The sequence below is a fragment of the Anomaloglossus baeobatrachus genome, chromosome 8 (genome assembly GCF_048569485.1).
Source record: "Anomaloglossus baeobatrachus isolate aAnoBae1 chromosome 8, aAnoBae1.hap1, whole genome shotgun sequence".
In the NCBI taxonomy this organism is placed as follows: domain Eukaryota; kingdom Metazoa; phylum Chordata; class Amphibia; order Anura; family Aromobatidae; genus Anomaloglossus; species Anomaloglossus baeobatrachus.
The window spans coordinates 193,575,743-193,597,162 of NC_134360.1; the positions used below are offsets into that span (position 1 = coordinate 193,575,743).

The 21,420-nt window shown below is 52.1% G+C and overlaps 1 protein-coding gene across 8 annotated transcripts in view; it reads right to left on the bottom strand.

Moving 5' to 3' along the window:
- EVI5 (ecotropic viral integration site 5) overlaps nucleotides 1–21,420 on the bottom strand; it is a 277,847-nt gene that overhangs the window by 155,032 nt on the left and 101,395 nt on the right. For all 8 annotated transcript variants that reach the window (XM_075322331.1, XM_075322329.1, XM_075322333.1 and 5 more), the window contains 2 exons: nucleotides 9,881–10,006; nucleotides 8,200–8,343 (listed from right to left, as the gene is read on the bottom strand). In XM_075322331.1, coding sequence (XP_075178446.1) covers nucleotides 8,200–8,343; nucleotides 9,881–10,006 — 270 coding nt within the window. The remainder of the gene's footprint in view (nucleotides 1–8,199; nucleotides 8,344–9,880; nucleotides 10,007–21,420) is intronic.

Below are 21,420 nucleotides of genomic sequence, written 5' to 3' on the forward strand. Positions count from 1 at the left end.
AACACAAAGCAAAAAACTGAGGAGCCCGTGATGCACGGGGGGGTGTATAGGCAGAGGGGAGGGGTTACACTTTTTAAAGTTTAATACTTTGTGTGGCCTCCGGAGGCAGAAGCTATACACCCAATTGTCTGGGTCTCCCAATGGAGCGACAAAGAAAGTTGCTTATTTTCATTTGTGCTATTGATTTATGAAAAATTAATGGAGGTTCACTCTTTCAGGGCAGAGCCCCTGCCGATATACCTTAGCAGTGATTGCGAACCTGTGGCACTCCAGCTGTTGCAAAACTACAATTCCCATCATGTCTTCACAGCAAACGTTTTTGCTTTGAATGGCCAGGCATGATGGGAATTGTAGTTTTGCAACAGCTGGAGTGCCACAGGTTCGCCATCAGTGCGCCTAGTAGGACATACAGACTCCACAGGGGGTCAGAATGAGCTCCTTTGCGCAGACTCCATCTTCAACATGAGCCAAAACGGAAAGGGACCTTTAAAAAGGAGAACTTGTCAACATGACTATGTGAAGAAATCCATTTTACGGTGGTTCTTTAAATCACCAATTTTGAAGTTTTCTGCTTGCTACATTTCGATGCTCAGGAGCCGGACTATACACTAGTTCTCTCCTCCCTGTCTGTGATTTTCCGCAACCCATAGCGTTCTCATTTTTTGGGATATGGGGCTCAATGATGGCTTATTTTTTGCGTCTTGAGCTGATGTTTTTAACAGGACCATTTTTGCGCAGATGCTACGTTTTGATCGCCTGTTATTGCATTTTGCGCAAAATTTGCAACGACCAAAAAACGTAATTTCAGCGTTTGGAATTTTTTTTGCCGCTACGCTATAATTGATTTTATATTTTGAAAGATCGGGGATTTCTGAACATGGCAATGCCAAATGTTTGTATTTTTTTTTAACCCTTTAATTTTCAATTGGGCGAATGAGGGGGGTTATTTGAACTTTTAGGGTTTTTAAAAAAAATGTCTTAATTTTTCAAAAAAAGAGAATTTTGTTTACTTACTGTAAATTCTTTTTCTTATAGTTCCGTCTTGGGAGACCCAGACCTTGGGTGTTTAGCTTCTGCCTCCGGAGGACACACAAAGTACTACACCTAAAAGTGTAGCTCCTCCCTCTGAGGTTATACACCCCCTGGTGAGCCAGTCCCAGCCAGTTTAGTGCAAAAGCTGAAGGAGAATAGCCACCCACAAGTAGAACAGAGCAAGAGCCGGAACAACCGGAGACTCTGTCCACGACAACAGCCGGTGATAACACGCGGAACAAGGAAATTGCCAACAGGCAACAGGGAGGGTGCTGGGTCTCCCAAGACGGAACTATAAGAAAAAGAATTTACGGTAAGTAAACAAAATTCTCTTTTTCTTTATCGTTCCTTTGGGAGACCCAGACCTTGGGACGTTCCAAAGCAGTCCCTGGGTGGGAATAAACAGAAAAACTAAGAAGTAGGCAGAACCTAACTTCACAAATGGGCGACAGCCGCCTGAAGGATGCGTCTGCCCAAGCTCGCATCTGCCGAAGCAAGAGCATGCACTTGGTAGTGCTTCGAGAAGGTATGCAGGCTAGTCCAAGTGGCAGCCTGACAGACCTGCTGAGCCGTAGCCTGGTGCCTAAAAGCCCAAGAGGCACCGACAGCTCTGGTCGAATGTGCTTTGATCCCCGGCGGGGGAGGCACCTGAGTACTCTGGTAGGCGTCCGAAATGGTCGACCTAATCCAACGGGCTAAGGTCGGCTTAGAAGCAGGGAGGCCTTTGCGCCGACCTGTGGTTAGCACAAAAAGAGAGGTGCACCGCCTAAGCGCAGCGGTGCGAGACACATAGATCCGGAGAGCACGCACCAGATCTAGAGTATGCAGCGCTTTTTCAAAGCGATGAACAGGGGCCGGACAGAAGGAAGGTAAGGTAATGTCCTGGTTAAGGTGGAAGGGAGAGACCACCTTAGGAAGAAAGTCCGGAGTCGGACGGAGAACCACCTTGTCTTGATGAAAAACTAAAAAAAGGTGACTCCGAGGAGAGCGCAGCCAAATCAGAGACTCTCCTGAGAGAAGTTATGGCAACCAGAAAAGCCACTTTCTGTGAAAGCCGATACAAAGAAACATCCCTAAGAGTCTCGAAGGGGGGCTTCTGCAAGACCTTGAGAACCAAATTAAGGTCCCAGGGATCCAAGGGCCGCCGGTAAGGCAGAATGATGTTAGACGCGCCTTGTATGAAGGTGCGGACCTGAGACAGCCGAGCGAGACGCCGCTGGAACAAAACTGACAGAGCTGAAACTTGTCCGTTGAGAGAGTTGAGGGACAGTCCTAGCTGCAGACCGGACTGTAGAAAAGACAGAAGGGTCGGCAAAGAGAATGGCCAAGGAGGATGGCCGTTAGAGCGACACCAGGACAGGAACATTTTCCAAGTCCTGTGATAGATCTTAGCGGAGGAAGACTTGCGGGCCCGAGTCATAGTGGAGATGACTTCAGGAGGAATACCAGAAGCCGTCAAAATCCAGGACTCAAGAGCCACGCCGTCAACTTGAGAGCCGCAGAATTCGGGCGGAAAAACGGACCTTGCGAGAGTAGGTCTGGACGATCCGGGAGATGCCACGGCATCTCTACGGACAGTTGGAGCAGGTCCGGATACCAAGCTCGCCTGGGCCAGTCCGGTGCAATGAGGATGACTCGACGGCCCTCCATTCTGATCTTGCGCAGGACTCTGGGCAAAAGAGCTAGAGGGGGAAACACGTAGGACAGACGAAACTGGGACCAGTCCTGAACCAGAGCGTCCGCGGCGAAGGCCTGAGGATCGCAGGAGCGAGCCACGTAAACAGGAACCTTGTTGTTGTGACGGGATGCCATTAGGTCCACGTCCGGAGTGCCCCATTTGCGGCAGATCGACTGAAACACTGCCGGGTGCAGGGACCACTCGCCACCGTCCACGCTTTGACGGCTGAGATAATCTGCCTCCCAGTTGTCCATGCCTGGGATGTGGACTGCGGATATGGTGGACCTGGAGTCCTCAGCCCATTGAAGAATGCGTTGTACCTCCATCATTGCCAGGCGGCTGCGTGTCCCGCCTTGATGATTGATGTAGGCAACCGCTGTCGCGTTGTCTGACTGGACTCGAATGTGCCTGCCCGCCAGCAGATGGTGAAATGCTAGGAGAGCTAGAAGCACGGCTCTGGTTTCCAGCACATTGATTGAAAGGGCTGACTCGGACGGAGTCCAAGTGCCCTGCGCTCTGTGGTGGAGACATACCGCTCCCCAGCCGGATAGACTGGCATCCGTGGTGAGAATCACCCGGGACGGGGCCAGGAAGGAGCGCCCTTGGGACAGGGAGAGGGGCCGAAGCCACCACTGAAGGGAGCTCCTGGTCCGTGGCGACAGAGCCACTAACTTGTGTAAGGAGGAAGGCCGCTTGTCCCAACAGCGGAGAATGTCCAGCTGCAGGGGGCGCAGATGGAACTGGGCAAAGGGAACAGCCTCCATGGGCGCCACCATTTGACCCAGCACCTGCATCAGACGCCTGAGAGTATAACGGCGGGGCGTCAGGAGAGAGCGCACCGCCAGCTGGAGTGACAGCTGTTTGTTTAAGGGCAACTTCACGAGTGCCGACAAAGTCTCGAACTGCATCCCTAGGTACGTGAGACTCTGGGTCGGAGTCAGAGTGGACTTGGGAAGATTGACAAGCCACCCGAATTGGGCTAGAGTGGCGAGAGTGAGCGAGACACTCCGCTGACAGTCTGCGCTGGATGGAGCCTTGACTAGAAGGTCGTCCAGGTAAGGGAGCACTGCCAACCCCTGGAGGTGCAGAACCGCAATCACTGCTGCCATGACCTTGGTGAATACCCGAGGGGCCGTGGCTAACCCGAAGGGGAGAGCCACGAATTGGAAATGATCTTCTCCTATTGCAAAACGTAGCCAACGCTGGTGTGAAACTGCAATTGGCACATGTAGATAGGCATCTCTGATGTCGATGGACGCCAGGAAATCCCCTTGGGTCATTGAGGCAATGACTGATCGCAGAGACTCCATGCGAAAGTGCCGCACCCGAACATGCTTGTTGAGAAGCTTGAGATCCAGGATGGGCCGGAAGGTACCGTCCTTTTTGGGAACTAGGAAGAGGTTTGAGTAGAAACCTCTGAACCGTTCCCGGGCGGGAACTGGTACAATTACTCCGTTGGCCTGCAAGGCTGCCACGGCCTGTGAGAAGGCGGCGGCCTTGGAGCAAGGGGGAGTTGAGAGAAAAAATCTGTTTGGCGGGCTGGAAGAGAATTCTATCCTGTAGCCGTGAGAAATGATATCTCTCACCCACTGATCAGAGACGTGTTGAAACCAAGCGTCGCCAAAGTGGGAGAGCCTGCCACCGACTAAGGACGTTGCCGGAGCGGGCAGAGAGTCACGAGGAGGCTGCCTTAGTGGCAGCACCTCCTGCGGTCTTCTATGGACGCGCTTTTGGGCGCCAGTTGGATTTCTGGTCCTTAGAGTTAGCGGACGAGGCGGAGGGCTTAGAGGACGACCAGTTGGAGGAACGAAAGGAGCGAAACCTCGACTGATTCCTACCCTGGGCAGGTTTCCTGGTTTTGGTTTGTGGCATGGAAGTACTCTTCCCGCCAGTAGTTTCTTTAATAATTTCATCCAGCTGTTCACCGAACAGCCGGGACCCAGCAAAAGGGAGCCCAGCAAGGTACTTCTTAGAAGAAGCATCTGCCTTCCACTCTCGAAGCCACAAGATCCTGCGGATAACGAGGGAATTAGCCGAAGCCACCGCAGTGCGGTGAGAAGCCTCTAGCATGGCAGACATGGCATAAGATGAAAAAGCTGAAGCTTGAGAAGTTAAGGCAACCATCTCGGGCATAGATTCCCTGGTGAGGGAATGCATCTCCTCTAGAGAAGCAGAGATGGCTTTGAGAGCCCACACTGCTGCAAAAGTTGGGGAAAACGCGGCCCCCGCCGCTTCATACACGGATTTGTCCAGAAGGTCAATTTGACGGTCAGTGGAATCCTTAAGGGAGGTGCCATCAGCCACCGACACAACGGTCCGGGCTGAGAGTCTAGACACCGGAGGGTCTACCTTTGGGGAATGGGCCCACTCCTTGACCACCTCAGGTGGAAAGGGAAAACGGTCATCAGAACCACGCTTTGGGAAGCGTTTGTCAGGACAGGCCCTGGGTTTGGTCACAGCGGTCTGAAAACTGGAGTGGTTAAAGAACACACTCTTTACTCTCTTAGGCGAGGTAAACTGGTGCTTTTCTGCCAGAGAGGGTTGCTCCTCTGATACTGGCGGAGTGAGATCCAGTACAGAATTAATGGAAGCAATCAAGTCACTAAGATCTGAATCACCCTCGGAAAGATCAATGGGGTACATGGAGTTAGCCTCCGAGCCCCCTGTAAAGGCATCCTTCTCATCCTGCGAGTCAGCTCTTGAATCAGAGCCGCGGGATGAGGAGGGAGAGGAAACCCTGCGCCTCCTCTTAGGAGGACGGGGTCTGGGCCCTGATGATGAATCCTCTGTGAGCTCCGGTGGACGGAGGTCAGATGATAGAGATCCTGAGGGAACCTTAGCAGTAGAGGCACCCTGTGAAGGGGGCTGATGCATATTCAAAGTCCTGGACAGAAGTCCCATGGACTCAGCAAAAGACTGGGAGATAGACCTAGAAAAGGATTCTACCCAGGCCGGGGGTTCAGCCACAGGTGCAGGAGCAGCCTGAGAGACCACTGGGGGTGAGACTCCAGGCTGTGGCACCGCCAAGTTAGAGCAGACATCACAGTGTGGATAAATGCTCGGCTCAGGCAGCAGGAGCTTACATGCAGCGCATACAGTATAAAGATTTGGAGCCTTGCTCCTCGTGTGAGACATGCTGCTGGAGTGGGGACTCTACAAAGAGAATGAACCCCAGGGAGTATATACAGAGGTCCACAACCAGAGACCGGTTGTGGCTTACCAGACCGCTGGAAGCAGTGTTGTGTGCCCTCCAGATCCCGAAGCCCGGACCCCCAATGCACAGCACCTCAGCAGGGATGCAGAGTGCAGGCCAGCGCAGTGAACCCGGTCTGAGAAAATGGCCGCCGGAGCGAAGAGAGGGGGCGGGACTTGGGGGCGTTCCTGTAGGAAAGCGGGATCTGGAGGGCCATAGAGACCTGCAGGGGAGGAGACACGCACAGCAGTGGGGAGTGTCCCTCCCCTGTGCAGGACGGCCGCCGGGAGGAGCCGTGCCTGTCCCTCTGCATGAGTGACATGCGAGGGCAGTGAACAGAAACTAGGCCTCCGGCAAAGCCGGGGCCTAAATTTGAGCGGCGAGGCCGACACGCAGGCACCATCGGCGCAGTTCTCGGGCGAAGCTAGAGAACCCGCCGGAAATGCCAAAATAAAATACAGTAAGCACACTCTCCCCATACAATAAAGCACAGGGACCCCCAACATATAAACGTCTCAGGTACTTAGCTGCTGAGACGCAGGGCCAGGTCCCTGGGGATGAGTGCTCCGGTCCAGCAGGGTCCTAAAGGGCTGCGGATGGAGACCGGTCTCCTGCCAGGCATGGAGACCGCGCTGGCTCCCACTTCAAGCCAGAGCCCAGGAGGGATGGTGAAGGAGCACGGCATGTAAGGCTCCAGCCTTAGAAATCAACCTTACAACACCACTGACACAGTGGGATGAGAAGGGACATACCGTGGGTCCAGACGTGGACCCGCACTTCTTCAATCTCATTCCAAAAAAGGAAAAAATCATATGAGAATGCATGTGTGGATGTATGCCTCCTGAACACAAAGCGATAAACTGGCTGTGACTGGCTCACCAGGGGGTGTATAAGCTCAGAGGGAGGAGCTACTCTTTTAGGTGTAGTACTTTGTGTGTCCTCCGGAGGCAGAAGCTAAACACCCAAGGTCTGGGTCTCCCAAAGGAACGATAAAGAAAAACTTTTCTAATTTACTAATCCCCCTAGGGGACTATAAGGATCAGCAGTCTGATCACGAATACATTTCTGCTGATCAGAGCAGCACAGCTCAGATCAGCAGAAATGCTGGTTTTTTTTCCAGCCGGCACTCTGCTGGCTGTAGCAGGAACTACGTCATGATAGCTGCAAAAGTCATCACATGACCCGTTGCTACAATGGCAACCATCGGCACACACGTCTGCTGTACAAATCAGCAGGCATGTGCAGGGATCACCACTGGCTCATCACAGCAGACAGCGGTGAACGCCCCTTCATGATTTAGGAGGTACCGTTTCGTCCTAGTTTGTGAAGGGGTTTTAAGATGCCATGTGAATGGCGGGCATGTCATTGCTTTTCTCCTGCTGAATGTCTGGCTGCTCACAGCTTTCCTTGGCAAAAATCTGATCACTGAGGCAGCCCCAATCTGAAATGAGTTCGCTATTGTAAGACTTTCCCTGTAAAAAGGAGGATATTCTATAGAATTGTATTTTTATTGCTCCATCTAAAAGGTTTCCTTGTCTCTATACTGAACCTGGCCTGTCAATCATCTGATCACACTTCATAATAGATCCCACCGGTGAAGTTATGGATGGCCATTCATCTACCATGAAGTGTCTATGATGGCACACATGTAGTACTGCATGCCAGATATTCACATGACTATCCACAAAATACACAATCTGGTTTTCCCACTGTCCACAATGGCTCTTCACCGCCTTGTAAAGAGTGATCAGAACAGTGGCCTTCCATGTACGACATCTATTGCATGGACATCTATGGACTGCGGAAATGAAAACCACTGTAAGGGCTCATGCGCACGCAACTGCTGAATATTCTCCAACGATTTGACAGCACATGTGCGCGTCAAATCGCTGCATAAAGACTGCATAATTGATGGTTATTTTGTAAAAAAAAAAAAAAGGAAATTTTATGCGCTCTGGATGCTGCCCCCACCATAGACAGAGTGGGAGCTGCATCCATAGTGCAGAAATAATTGACATGCTGCTTTTATGAACGTACGGGTACGGATTTGGGTCAAAATTTTAGCACCCAAATCGTTGCGTTCATAAAAGCATCGTGTGCACGTATCATGCACATTCATAGATTGTGCAGGGGACGCAGGACGCATGCATTTACACTGAAGTGCAATACGCAGCGTAAATGCATGCTATTACGCGACGTGCGCATGAGCCCTAATAAGTATCTGGTCACAATGTGAACATTGGAGGAGGGGACAATGGAGGTCCTTTGTGGATATTACTTTAATTGAGATTCTCACCTCAGACATAAATATATCAAATATTCTTGTGGCAATTGGTAGTGGGAAACTTGTAAGAAAAATAGTCAAAAACCAGGAAGATGCATACATAGAGGTATGAAAACTCTGGGCTTGAAAGTGCACAAATAGCTCTGGCAGCTGTTCCTGTAAGATAAAAAGTGGCATTAGAGACAATACACGATAATAGTCAATCCTCAAAAACAAAGTATTCTAGATTTGTCAACATAATAGAGACCAAATGTGAAGCCGAAGTGCTGCCGATATTACTATATTCTGGTTGTACATCTTAGAATAACGCAGCCTTTACATTAGAAGGAGGAGAAGAGATGGACGGGAGCAATGTATCTAGAAAGTGCACTTTGTGAAGAAGGATCTACAGATTGCTCCTTAAAGGGGTGGTTCACTACTCTGCACTAGAGGCCACATCTCTGTAAAACTGATAGGGGAGGCTTTTTCTACATACCTTGTTCAGCCAATTCTGCCTCTGAGCGGCGCTATTGCCATCTGATCATCCCCATGAAGCGAACCCTGGGCTCTGTGACCTCTGAGATCTGGTGATATCACGTCAACTTCCAGTTGACCTGACATCACAGAGCCAGGCCCTAGTCTTCCTGAGCGAGTGGGCTGTGGGCCGAGTTTCATCGCTCATCACAGCCCACCGTCACAGCGCCACATCTCGTGCACTCTCTCCTTCGCTGCAGAGCGCCGCAAGCAGGAGCGACGCTGGGATGTGATGAGCGATGAAAGGCCACCCACAGCCCAGTCACTCAGGAAAACTGGGGCCAGTCTCTATGATGCCAGGTGACGTGATATCACCGGATCTCAGAGGTCATGGCGGAGTCGGGGGAGGTGTCACTTCATGGGGATGAACGCACGGCAATAGTGCCACTAATAGCCAGAATTGGCTGAACAAGGAGGTATTTTTAAAACTGATAGGGAAGGCTTTTTCTAGAGATGTGGCCACTAATACAGATTAGTGAACCACCTTTTTACAGTGGTCGCCTCATTTAGCTTCAGGAGCGCACTGCTCCCCTGCCTGCCAGTTTCCTGCACACTGTGCACTCCAAACCGATTGACAGGTCAGATCACAGGCACTGTTGCAGTGCTGACCAGACCTCACAGAGTTACGCCCATTTCACACATCCGGCATTTCACCGGATGCCCGATCCGGCACGCATGCAGTACAGTACATTCATTTACAGTGGAAGCGTGACACCATGCGATTGTGTGCTTCATGCACAACCGCATTTGTCCGCATGGTGTCGCGCTTCCACTGTAAATGAATGTACTGTACTGCATATGTGTGCTGGATCGGGCATCCAGCAAAATGCCGAATGTGTGAAACTGGCCTTAGTCAGCTAGCGGTGCCAGATGTTTGGCTCCTATCCATCGAATATTGATGACCCCTCATAAATATCGAGCACAAACTATCGAATTGCTTAGAAAAGTTCAGACTGAAGCTCAAAAAGGTTTGGAAAACAGTTCTGTTCAAATGTAACCCCATGCATGGAGCTTTGTCGTCTCAATGATTTCATAGTGATCTCTTCTTTCATGCACTGGATAATTAGAAGAAATTAAAACTAGAAAAAGGTCAACTGCATTCCAGCAGAGCGATTCTCGGGGATTTTATGCTCCGCTGTCTAATAGAGCTGGATTGTTAGGAAATGAGTGTGAGCCTCACCTGAATCATGCACTCAAACTGATACATGCACAGGCCCAGCTCTGCCATGCTGGGTTTAAAGAGCTCCCGAAGACGATAGTCCTGCATTAATTTCACAAATACACAAAACGCTTCTTCTTCTGGCATCTGGAAGGAGCAAGAGAGAACAATGAGATCCTGACAGATAAGCCTGGAACATGATGAATGTACTCTGGTTTCATTAAAATGCTTTATAAAGCAAGGAGGGTATTAATACAGATCGTGTTAATCAATAGGAAAAAACACCCCCATAAACATTATACTGAAGATAGAGGGATCAGCAGACAGTCTAATAAGAACAATAAGGCTATGTGCGCATGGTACGTATTTGCATGCAGTTACGCTGCGATCTGCACCGCAGCGTAACTGCATGCGTCCTGCGTCCCCAGCATAATCTATTATTATTATTATTATTATTTATTATTATAGCGCCATTTATTCCATGGCGCTTTACAAGTGAAAGAGGGTATACGTACAACAATCATTAACAGTACAAGACAGACTGGTATAGGAGGAGAGAGGACCCTGCCCGCGAGGGCTCACAGTCTACAGGGAATGGGTGATGGTACAATAGGTAATCTATGGAGATTATGCAGGAGACATGCGCACGTGGCGTATTAGAGCGCAGCGCTTCGGCTGCTGCCCGAAGCGCACGTTCTAAGAAGTGACATATCACTTCTTTCCTGCGCTCTGCCTGCAGCGCCCGCTCTGTCTATGGGAGGAGCTGCAGTCAGAGCGCATGGAATCTTTTTTTTTTTTTCATTACGGACTCTTTCTGCAGCGATTTGAAGCGCACGTGTGCACTTCAAATCGCTGCAGAAATTTCTGCAGGGACAGAACGCTACGTGCGCACATAGCCTAAGCGTCAGCCAGTCTGAAATCGAACGCCCGGCTCTTCGGTTAATCAGGAGTCAAGTCACTGCCAGGGCAGTTTGGCAGCGGCTTTCTCTGCTCTCCTCTTTGAAAACACATGAGTGTTCAGCAGACCCAAAACTTTCAAGGGTACGTGGAGTAGGACAAGATAGCAGACCACCAAACAAGAGCTCGGCCAACAGGACTCATGCATGACCAACTTAGTCTGCTCATATGCTTTGATGTGACGAACTGCTAACGGCCAAACAACAGGACACAAGGATTAATGTAATAAACTAAATGCACCAGATATTGGGCTTAATGGGGGTTGTCTGGTGAAAACCAGCCAGAACCTTTGCCTTACTGATCGGCGTGTGTCTGACTGCTGTAAACTGAACAGACTGGCAGAATGGAAAAAAAAAGAGAATTTTGTTTACTTACCGTAAATTCTTTTTCTTATAGTTCCGACATGGGAGACCCAGACCATGGGTGTATAGCTTCTGCCTCCGGAGGACACACAAAGTACTACACTCAAAAGTGTAGCTCCTCCCTCTGAGCATATACACCCCCTGGATCACCAAATATAGCCAGTTTAGTGCAAAAGCTGAAGGAGGACATCCACCCACAAGTAGAGAGAGTAAAACCCGGAATAACCGGAACCTCTGTCTACAACAACAGCCGGTGAAAACACACGGAACAAGAACTGCCAACAGGCAACAGGGAGGGTTCTGGGTCTCCCATGTCGGAACTATAAGAAAAAGAATTTACGGTAAGTAAACAAAATTCTCTTTTTCTTTATCGTTCCTTATGGGAGACCCAGACCATGGGACGTCTCAAAGCAGTCCATGGGTGGGAATAAACAGAAAACTGAGAAGTAGGCAAAACCTAACTTCACAAATGGGCGACAGCCGCCTGAAGGATGCGTCTGCCCAAGCTCGCATCTGCCGAAGCATGAGCATGCACTTGGTAGTGCTTCGAAAAGGTGTGCAGACTAGACCAAGTGGCAGCCTGACAAACCTCCTGAGCCGTAGCCTGGTGCCTGAAAGCCCAAGAGGCACCAACAGCTCTGATTGAGTGCGCCTTAATCCCCGGCGGGGGAGGCACCTGAGTATATTGGTAGGCATCGGATATGGCCGACCTAATCCAACGAGCTAGGGTCGGTTTAGAAGCAGAGAGACCCTTGCGCTGACCTGTGGTTAGCACAAAAAGAGAGGTGCACCGCCTAAGAGCAGCGGTGCGTGACACATAGATCCGGAGCACCCGCACCAGATCCAGAGTATGCAACGCTTTCTCAAAGCGATGCACAGGGGCCAGACAAAGGGAAGGCAATGAAATGTCCTGGTTAAGGTGGAAAGGAGACACCACCTTAGGGAGAAAGTCTGGAGTCGGACGGAGAACCACCTTGTCTTGGTGAAAAACCAAAAAGGGTGACTCCGAAGAGAGCGCAGCCAAATCAGAGACTCTCCTGAGAGAAGTTATGGCCACTAGAAAGACCACTTTCTGTGAAAGTCGAAACAAAGAAACCTCCCTAAGAGGCTCAAAGGGGGGTTTCTGTAAGGCCGTGAGGACCAGATTAAGGTCCCAGGGATCCAAAGGCCGCTGATAAGGAGGAATGATGTGAGATGTGCCCTGCATGAAGGTGCGCACCTGGGCCAGTCGGGCGATACGCCGCTGGAACAAAACAGACAGAGCAGAGACCTGTCCCTTGAGGGAATTGAGGGATAGTCCTAGCTGCAGACCGGACTGTAGAAAGGACAGGATGGTCGGCAAGGAAAAAGGCCAAGGAGCATGGCCGGAAGAGCGACACCAGGACAGGAAAATTCTCCAAGTCCTGTGGTAAATCCTGGCCGAGGAAGACTTCCGAGCCTGAGTCATAGTGGAGATGACCTCGGAAGGAATGCCTGAAGCCGTCAGGATCCAGGACTCAAGAGCCACGCCATCAATCTGAGAGCCGCAGAATTCTGGCGGAAAAACGGACCTTGTGAGAGAAGGTCTGGGCGGTCCGGGAGATGCCACGGCATCTCTACGGACAGACGGAGCAGGTCTGGGTACCAAGCTCGCCTGGGCCAGTCTGGGGCGATGAGTATGACCCGACGGCCCTCCATTCTGATCTTGCGCAGGACTCTGGGCAAGAGAGCTAGAGGGGGAAACACGTAAGCCAGACGAAACTGGGACCAATCCTGAACCAGCGCGTCCGCTGCCAAGGCCTGAGGATCGTGGGAGCGAGCCACGTAAACCGGGACCTTGTTGTTGTGCCGGGATGCCATGAGATCCACTTCTGGAGTGCCCCACTTGCGGCAGATTGACCGGAACACTGCTGGATGCAGGGCCCACTTGCCGCTGTCCACGGTTTGACGGCTGACATAATCTGCCTCCCAGTTTTCTACGCCTGGGATGTGGACGGCGGATATGGTGGACTTGGAGTCCTCCGTCCACTGAAGGATACGTTGAACCTCCAACATTGCTAGGCGGCTGCGAGTCCCGCCCTGGTGATTGATGTAGGCAACTGCTGTCGCGTTGTCTGACTGGACTCGAATGTGCTTGCCCGCCAACAGGTGGTGAAAGGCTACAAGAGCTAGGAGCACCGCTCTGATTTCCAGCACATTGATCGAGAGGGCTGATTCGGACGGAGTCCAAGTGCCCTGTGCTCGGTGGTGGAGAAACACTGCTCCCCAGCCGGATAGACTGGCATCCGTGGTGAGAATCACCCAGGACGGGATCAGAAAGGAGCATCCCTGGGATAGAGAGAGGGGCCGAAGCCACCACTGAAGAGAGCTCCTGGTCTGTGGCGACAGAGCCACTAGCCTGTGCGAGGAAGAGGTCCGCTTGTCCCAACAGCGGAGAATGTCCAGCTGCAGGGGACGCAGGTGGAACTGGGCAAAGGGAACCGCTTCCATTGATGCCACCATCTGACCCAGCACCTGCATGAGGTGCCTGATGGAATGACGGCGGGGCCTCAACAGAGAGCGCACCGCCAGATGAAGGGACTGCTGTTTGACTAAGGGCAGCTTCACAAGTGCCAGCAGAGTCTCGAATTGCATCCCTAGGTACGTAAGTTTCTGGGCCGGGGTCAGAGTGGACTTGGGCAGATTGACAAGCCACCCGAATTGAACAAGCGTGGCGAGAGTGAGCGAGACACTCCGCTGACAGTCTGCACTGGATGAAGCCTTGACTAGAAGGTCGTCCAGGTAAGGAATCACTGCCAACCCCTGGAGGTGCAGAACCGCAACCACTGCTGCCATGACCTTGGTGAATACCCGAGGGGCCGTGGCTAACCCGAAGGGGAGAGCCACGAATTGGAAATGTTCCTCTCCGATTGCAAAACGTAGCCAACGCTGGTGTGAAACTGCAATTGGCACATGCAAATAGGCATCTCTGATGTCGATGGATGCAAGAAAATCTCCTTGGGTCATTGACGCAATGACTGATCGCAGAGATTCCATGCGAAAGTGCCGCACCTGAACATGCTTGTTGAGAAGCTTGAGATCCAGGATGGGCCGGAAGGAACCGTCCTTTTTGGGGACTAGGAAGAGATTTGAGTAGAAACCTCTGAACCGTTCCCGGGCGGGAACCGGTACAATTACTCCGTTGGCCTGCAAGGATGCCACGGCCTGAGAGAAGGCGGCGGCCTTGGAGCAGGGGGGAGTGGACAGAAAACATCTGTTTGGCGGGCTGGAAGAGAATTCTATCCTGTAGCCGTGGGAGATGATATCCCGCACCCACTGATCGGAGACGTGTTGAAACCACACATCGCCAAAGAGGGAGAGCCTGCCACCGACCAAGGACGTTGCTGGCGCGGCCAGATAGTCAAGAGGAGGCTGCCTTAGTGGCAGCGGCTCCTCCGTTCTTCTGAGGACGCGGCTTCGTGCGCCAGCTGGGTTTTCGATCCTTGGCTGAGTTAGTGGACGAGGCTGAGGGCTTAGAGGATGACCAGTTAGAGGAACGAAAGGAACGAAACCTCGACTGGTTCCTGCCCTGGACAGGTTTCCTGGTTTTAGTTTGTGGCAAGGAGAAGGGAATTTTGTTTACTTACCGTAAATTCCTTTTCTTCTAGCTCCAATTGGGAGACCCAGACAATTGGGTGTATAGCTATTGCCTCTGGAGGCCACACAAAGTATTACACTTAAAAGTGTAAGGCCCCTCCCCTTCTGGCTATACACCCCCAGTGGGATCACTGGCTCACCAGTTTTAGTGCCAAAGCAAGAAGGAGGAAAGCCAATAACTGGTTTAAAGACCAATTCAATCCGAGGAAACATCGGAGAACTGAACCATACCACATGAACAACATGTGTACCCGAAAAAACAGAAAAACCCCGAGAAAACAGGGCGGGTGCTGGGTCTCCCAATTGGAGCTAGAAGAAAAGGAATTTACGGTAAGTAAACAAAATTCCCTTCTTCTTTGTCGCTCCATTGGGAGACCCAGACAATTGGGATGTCCAAAAGCAATCCCTGGGTGGGTAAAAGAATACCTCATGATAGGGCCGTCAAACGGCCCTCTCCTACAGGTGGCCAACCGCCGCCTGAATGACTTATCTACCTAGGCTGGCGTCTGCCGAAGCGTAGGTATGCATCTGATAATGCTTGGTAAAAGTAAGTAGACTCGACCAGGTGGGTGCCTGACACACCTGCTGAGCCGTAGCCTGGTGCCGTAATGCCCAGGATGCACCCACGGCTCTGGTAGAATGGGCCTTCGGCCTTGAAAGAACCAGAAGCCCAGTAGAACTGTAGGTTTCAAGAATTGGTTCCTCGAGCCCCCGAGCAAGGGTGGATCTGGAAGCTTGCGACTGTTTACGCCGACCAGCGACAAGGACAAAGAGTGCATCCGGGTGGCGCAGGAGCGCCATGCGGGAAGTAGAACCTGAGTGCTCTCACCAGAACCAACAGATGCAAATCTTTCTGAAATTGATGGACTGGACGAGGACACAAAGAAGGTGAGGTGATATCCTGATTGATATGAAAATGGGATACCACCTTAGGGAGAAATTCCGGAACCGGACGCAGAACTACCCTGTCCTGGTGAAGGACCAGGAAGGGAGTTTGTATGAGAGCGTTGCTGGCTCGGAAACTCTCCTAAGAGACGAGACCGTTACTAGAAGGCCACTTCCCGTGAAAAACGGGAAGGGAGACATCCTTCAAAGGCTCGAAAGGCGGCATCTGGAGAGCAATTAGAACCTTGTTCAGATCTCAGGGCTCTAACGGCCGCTTGTACGGAGTGCTGAGAAGACAAACTCCCCGTAGGAACGTGCGTACCTGAGGAAGTCGTCGTTTCTGAAAAAATACAGATAGCGCTGAGACTTGTCCCTAAAGGGAACTGAGCGACAACCCATTTTCCTACCTAGATTGCAGGAAGGAAGGAAACATAGACGATGCAACCGGCCAGGGAGAAACACCCTGCGCCGAGCACCGAGATAAGAACATCTTCCACGTCCTGTGGTCAATCTTGGCGGACGTTGGTATGCTAGCCTGTCTCATGGTGGCAACCACGTCCTGAGGTAATCCTGACGACACTAGGTTCCAGGACTCAATGCCACACCATCCGGTTGAGGGCCGTAGAATTCAAATGGAAGAATGGCCCTTGAGACAGCCAGTCTGATTGGTCTGGTAGTGCCCCCGGTTAGCCTACCGTGAGGCACCACAGAACCGAGTACCACAACATCCTCGGCCAATTTGTAGCGACGAGGATGGCGCGGCCGCAGTCGGTCTTGATCTAGCGCAGTACTCTGGGCAACAATGCCAGAGGTGGCACCTAAGGTAGCTGGAACTGCGACCAATGCTGAACTAAGGCGTTTGCCGCCAGAGCTCGATGATTGTGAAACCGTGCCATGAAGCTGGCACATTGTTGTTGTGCCGTGACGCCATTAGATCGACGTCCGGCCTCTGTCAGCGGCGCCAGATCTCCTGAAACCCGTCCGGGTGAGGAGACCATACTCTTTCGGCCACACCTCAGCGACTTAGGAAGTCAGCTTCCTAGTTTCCACACTTGGGATGTGAATTGTGGATATGGTGGATGCCGTGTCTTCCACCCACATCAGAACCTGCCGGACTTCCTGGAAGGCTTGCCGGTTGCGCGTTCTTCCTTGGTGGTTGATGTATGCCACCGCTGTGGAGCTGTCCGACTGAAGTCGGATATGCTTGCTTTCCAGCCGCTGTTGGAAGGATTGTAGGGCAAGATACACTGCTCTGTGTTCAAGAACATTGATCTGAAGAGTGGACTCTTGCTGAGTCCACGTACCCTGAGCGCTGTAGTGGAGAAAAACTGCTCCCCACCCTGATAGACTCGCGTCTGTCGTAACTATCGCCCAGGACGGGGATAGGAAGGACCTTCTTTTTGACCAAGAGGTGAGAAGAAGCCACCACCGTAGAGATTCCTTGGCCGCCTGAGAAAGAACGACGACTCTGTTGAGGGACGTCGACTCCTCGTCCCATTGGCGGAGAATGTCCCATTGTAGTGGACGCAGTAAAACTGCGCGAAAGGAACTGCCTCCATTGCTACCATCTTACGTAGGAAGTGCATGAGGCGTCTCAATGTGTGCGACTGGTTCTTAAAGAAGAGCTTGCAGCCCGTAGTGAATGCTGTTTGTCTAGCGGCAGCTTCACTATCGCTGAGAGAGTAAGAAACTCTATGCCTAGATATGTTATCGATAGGGTCGGGGTCGGATCTGACTTTAAAAAGTTGATGATCCACCCAAAACTCTAGAGAGTCTCCAGCGCAACGTTCGGGCAGTGTTGGCATGTTTCCTAAGAGAGTGCCTTGACAAGTAGATCGTCTAAATACGGGACCACAGAGTGACCCTGAGAGTGCAGGACTGTGACTACTGCTGCCCTGACCTTGGCGAAGACCAGTTGGACTGTCGCTAGCCGGAAGGTAGAGCTACGAACAGAGGGTGTTCGTCTCCTATAACGAAGCGTAGAAACGCTAGTGCTCTGGATCAATCGGCACGTGTGGATAAGCATCCTTGATGCCTAATGATGCTAGGAAATATCCTTGGGACCTTGAGGCGATGACATGGCGGAGGGATTCCATCCGGAACCGCCTGGTGTCCACGAGCTTGCTGAGCATTTTTAGATCCAGAACGGGACGGAACGGCCCGTTGTTATAGGTACCGCAAAGAATTTGGGGTAAAAACCGTGACCTTGTTCCTGAAGAGGAACGGGGGTCATCACTCTTTCTGCCTATAGAGTGCACCCTGTTTGCAGAAGAGCAGCGGCCCGGCCGGGAGGTGGAGAAATTCTGAAGAATCGAGTTGGAGGACGAGAAGTGAGCTCTATCCTGTACCCGTGAGACAGAATGTCTCACACTCAATGGTCATTGACCTATGGCAGCTAAATATCGCCAAGGCGGGAGAGCCTGCTACCGACCGAGGCCGCAAGTCATGAGGAAGCCGCCTTGGAAGCGGGTTTTCAGACTGTCGCTTTTTTGGGCGAGACTGAGCCCGCTAAGAATCTTAGCTCCTCTGATCCTTTTGAGTCCACATTGGACGAGGAAAAATGGGACCTGCCCGAGCCTCGAAAAGGCCGAAAACCCCGACTGCCTCTTGCTCTGTTGGGGTTTGTTGTGTCCGGGCTGAGGAAAGGATGAATCCTTACCCCTGGACTGTTAGATGGTTACATCCAACGCTCACCAAACAGTCGGTCAGCAGAAAAAGGCAACTGGTTAGGCAACCTTTTTTGGAAGCAGAATCTGCCTTCCATTCACTTAACGAGCAGACCAGGCTCTGCTTAAAAACACGGAGTAGCGGAGGCTACCGCCGCACGGTTCGCAGAGTCCAGGACAACCTGAATCGCGTAAGAAACAAATGCAGACATTTGAGAGGTTAAGGATGCCACCTGCGGCACAGATGTACGTGTAACCGTGTCAATCTGTGTAAGACAAGCTGAAATAGCTTGGAGTGCCCCAAGGGAGAGAATGCCGGAGCCAACGGTGCGCCGACAGCCTCATAGATGGCTTTCGACCAGAGATCCATCTGTCTGTCAGTGGCATCTTTGAGTTTGCAGTTCCATCTCCCACTGCAACTATGGATCTAGCTACAAGCCTGGAGATTGGAGGATGCCGCTCGGGACATTGGGTCCAGTCCTTGACCAAGTCAGGGGACAGGGATAACGTGTATCCTAAGCCGTTTGGAGAAGCGCATATCTGGATAAGCGTGGTGTTCCTGGACTGCCTCTCTGAAGGCAGAGTGGTCCAGAAAAATACGTGAAGCTGACTCCTCCACTGGAGGAGCTGTGAGAAATAACCCACATTCTATAGATGGACGCTATAAGATTATTTACTATGGCGTCACAATCAGGTGTATCCAGATTGAGAGCGGTCTCAGGATCAGAATCCTGAGCCGCTACTTCCGCCTCATTACACAGCGAGTCCTTCTGTTAGGACCCTGATGAAACCGAGGCCGCTCATAGCGAGCCCACTTAGGCTGTCTGGGACTGACGTCCGTGCAGAGCCGTGACTCTGGGATGCGTGTGACATTCCCGGAGCTGTTAGTTATTCACACTGAGGGGGGCCATGGATCAATGATTCAACAGTGCCCATATTGTGAGAGACATGTCCGGACTGCTAGGCTTCTAGTATCATAGCCATAGTCTCAGAAAAACTGTCAGTAAATACTGCAGACACCGTCCTCATTCCCTGGCCATTAGTGCATACAATGGGAGTCTATGTACCTGCCGGCCGTATAGCCGTACATGCTGTACCAGCTGTATAGAAAAACATGTGGTTCTGCACCTTTGTTTTACACAGAGAATATGCTGATAACTCCTCCGCATAATCCAGGAGGGTATATACAACGTGCGACCAAACAGTGCAATGTATATAGTACAAGCATATCTATAAGTGCACTTCTGCACTAGTGGGGTTAGCACCACAGGTGCTGCTTAACGCCTGTTACAGCGATTGTGTGACTATCAGAATGCCAGGGTCTTCCACACTTGTCTCTGTATCGTACAGAAACTGACACTAATGGCTGCCGGTGTCCTTGTAGAGAAGGAAGCCGTGGGCGTGCCTGAGAAAGTGCGGGAATCCGGATTCACAGTGCACACAGTGAGAGGGGTGGAGTATGCAAAACATACTCCAGCTCTCAGCTCTGCTCTATGCAGCGTCACGCCCCTACCCTGACTGTCAGGGCTGTGGGCGGTAACGAAGGGAGACTAGGCCCAGAAGCCGGGGACTCGAGTTAACAGCGCGGCCGCCGTAAAAGCGCGGGCCGCGCTGAAGTCCCCGGCGCACCACAAGTGCCAGCCGCGCCGCAGTTCCAGCGGCCGGCGCGACCGATTCATAGAAGTGGCCAGCGTCCCGCCCCTCTCCTGACTGGCAGGTCTGGGGGCGGGAACGAACGGAAGCAGGCCGCAAAAGCCGGGGACTCTAGTTATCAGCGCGGCCGCCGTAAAAGCGCGGGCCGCGCTGAAGTCCCCGGCGCACCACAAGTGCCAGCCGCGCCGCTGCCAGCGGCCGGCGCGACCGATTCCTGGAAGTGGCCAGCGTCCCGCCCCTCTCCTGACTGGCAGGTCTGGGGGCGGGAACGAACGGAAGCAGGCCGCAAAAGCCGGGGACTCTAGTTATCAGCGCGGCCGCCGTAAAAGCGCAGGCCGCGCTGAAGTCCCCGGCGCACTACAAGTGCCAGCCGCGCCGCAGTCCCAGCGGCCGGCGCGACCAATTCCCATAAGTGAGCCTGCTTCAGCAAAGCTGAATGAGGCCATGGCACAGGCGCCGCAGCGCTGATGTCCCCCGGCGCACTACAACACCCAGCATGCTGCGGTGTGAGCGCCAAATGCACGGGGACACAGAGTACCTTGAGGAAGCAGGGCCATGTCCCTGATGTACTCCGCTCCATCCAGCATCTTCTCCAGGGGCTGTAGATGGAGCACGGTCTCAGTGCCTGGAGACCGGTAAATCCCACTTCACCCAGAGCCCTGTAAAAAGGGATGGGGAAGGAATCAGCATGTGGGCTCCTGCCGCCGTACCCGCAATGGGTACCTCAACCTTACAAACACCTCCGACATACAGTGGGGTGAGAAGGGAGCATGCTGGGGACACTATATGTGTCCTCTTTTCTTCCATCCGACATAGTCAGCAGCTGCTGCTGACTAAAAAGTGGAGCTATGCGTGGATGTGTTGCCTCCTTCGCACAAAGCACAAAACTGGTGAGCCAGTGATCCCACTGGGGGTGTATAGCCAGAAGGGGAGGGGCCTTACACTTTTAAGTGTAATACTTTGTGTGGCCTCCAGAGGCAATAGCTATACACCCAATTGTCTGGGTCTCCCAATGGAGCGACAAAGAAAGTACTCTTCTCGCCAGTAGCCTCCTTAATAATTTCATCCAGTTGTTCACCAAACAGCCGGGACCCAGCAAAAGGGAGCCCAGCAAGGTACTTCTTGGAAGAAGCGTCTGCTTTCCACTCTCGAAGCCACAAGATCCTGCGGATCGCGAGGGAATTAGCGGAAGCCACCGCCGTGCGGTGAGAAGCCTCCAGAATGGCAGACATGGCATAGGATGAAAAAGCCGAAGCCTGGGATGTTAAGGCAACCATTTCGGGCATAGAGTCCCTGGTGAGGGAATGCATCTCCTCCAGAGAAGCAGAGACGGCCTTAAGAGCCCACACTGCTGCAAAAGACGGGGAGAACGAGGCCCCTGCCGCTTCATAAACAGATTTGGCCAGAAGGTCAACCTGGCGGT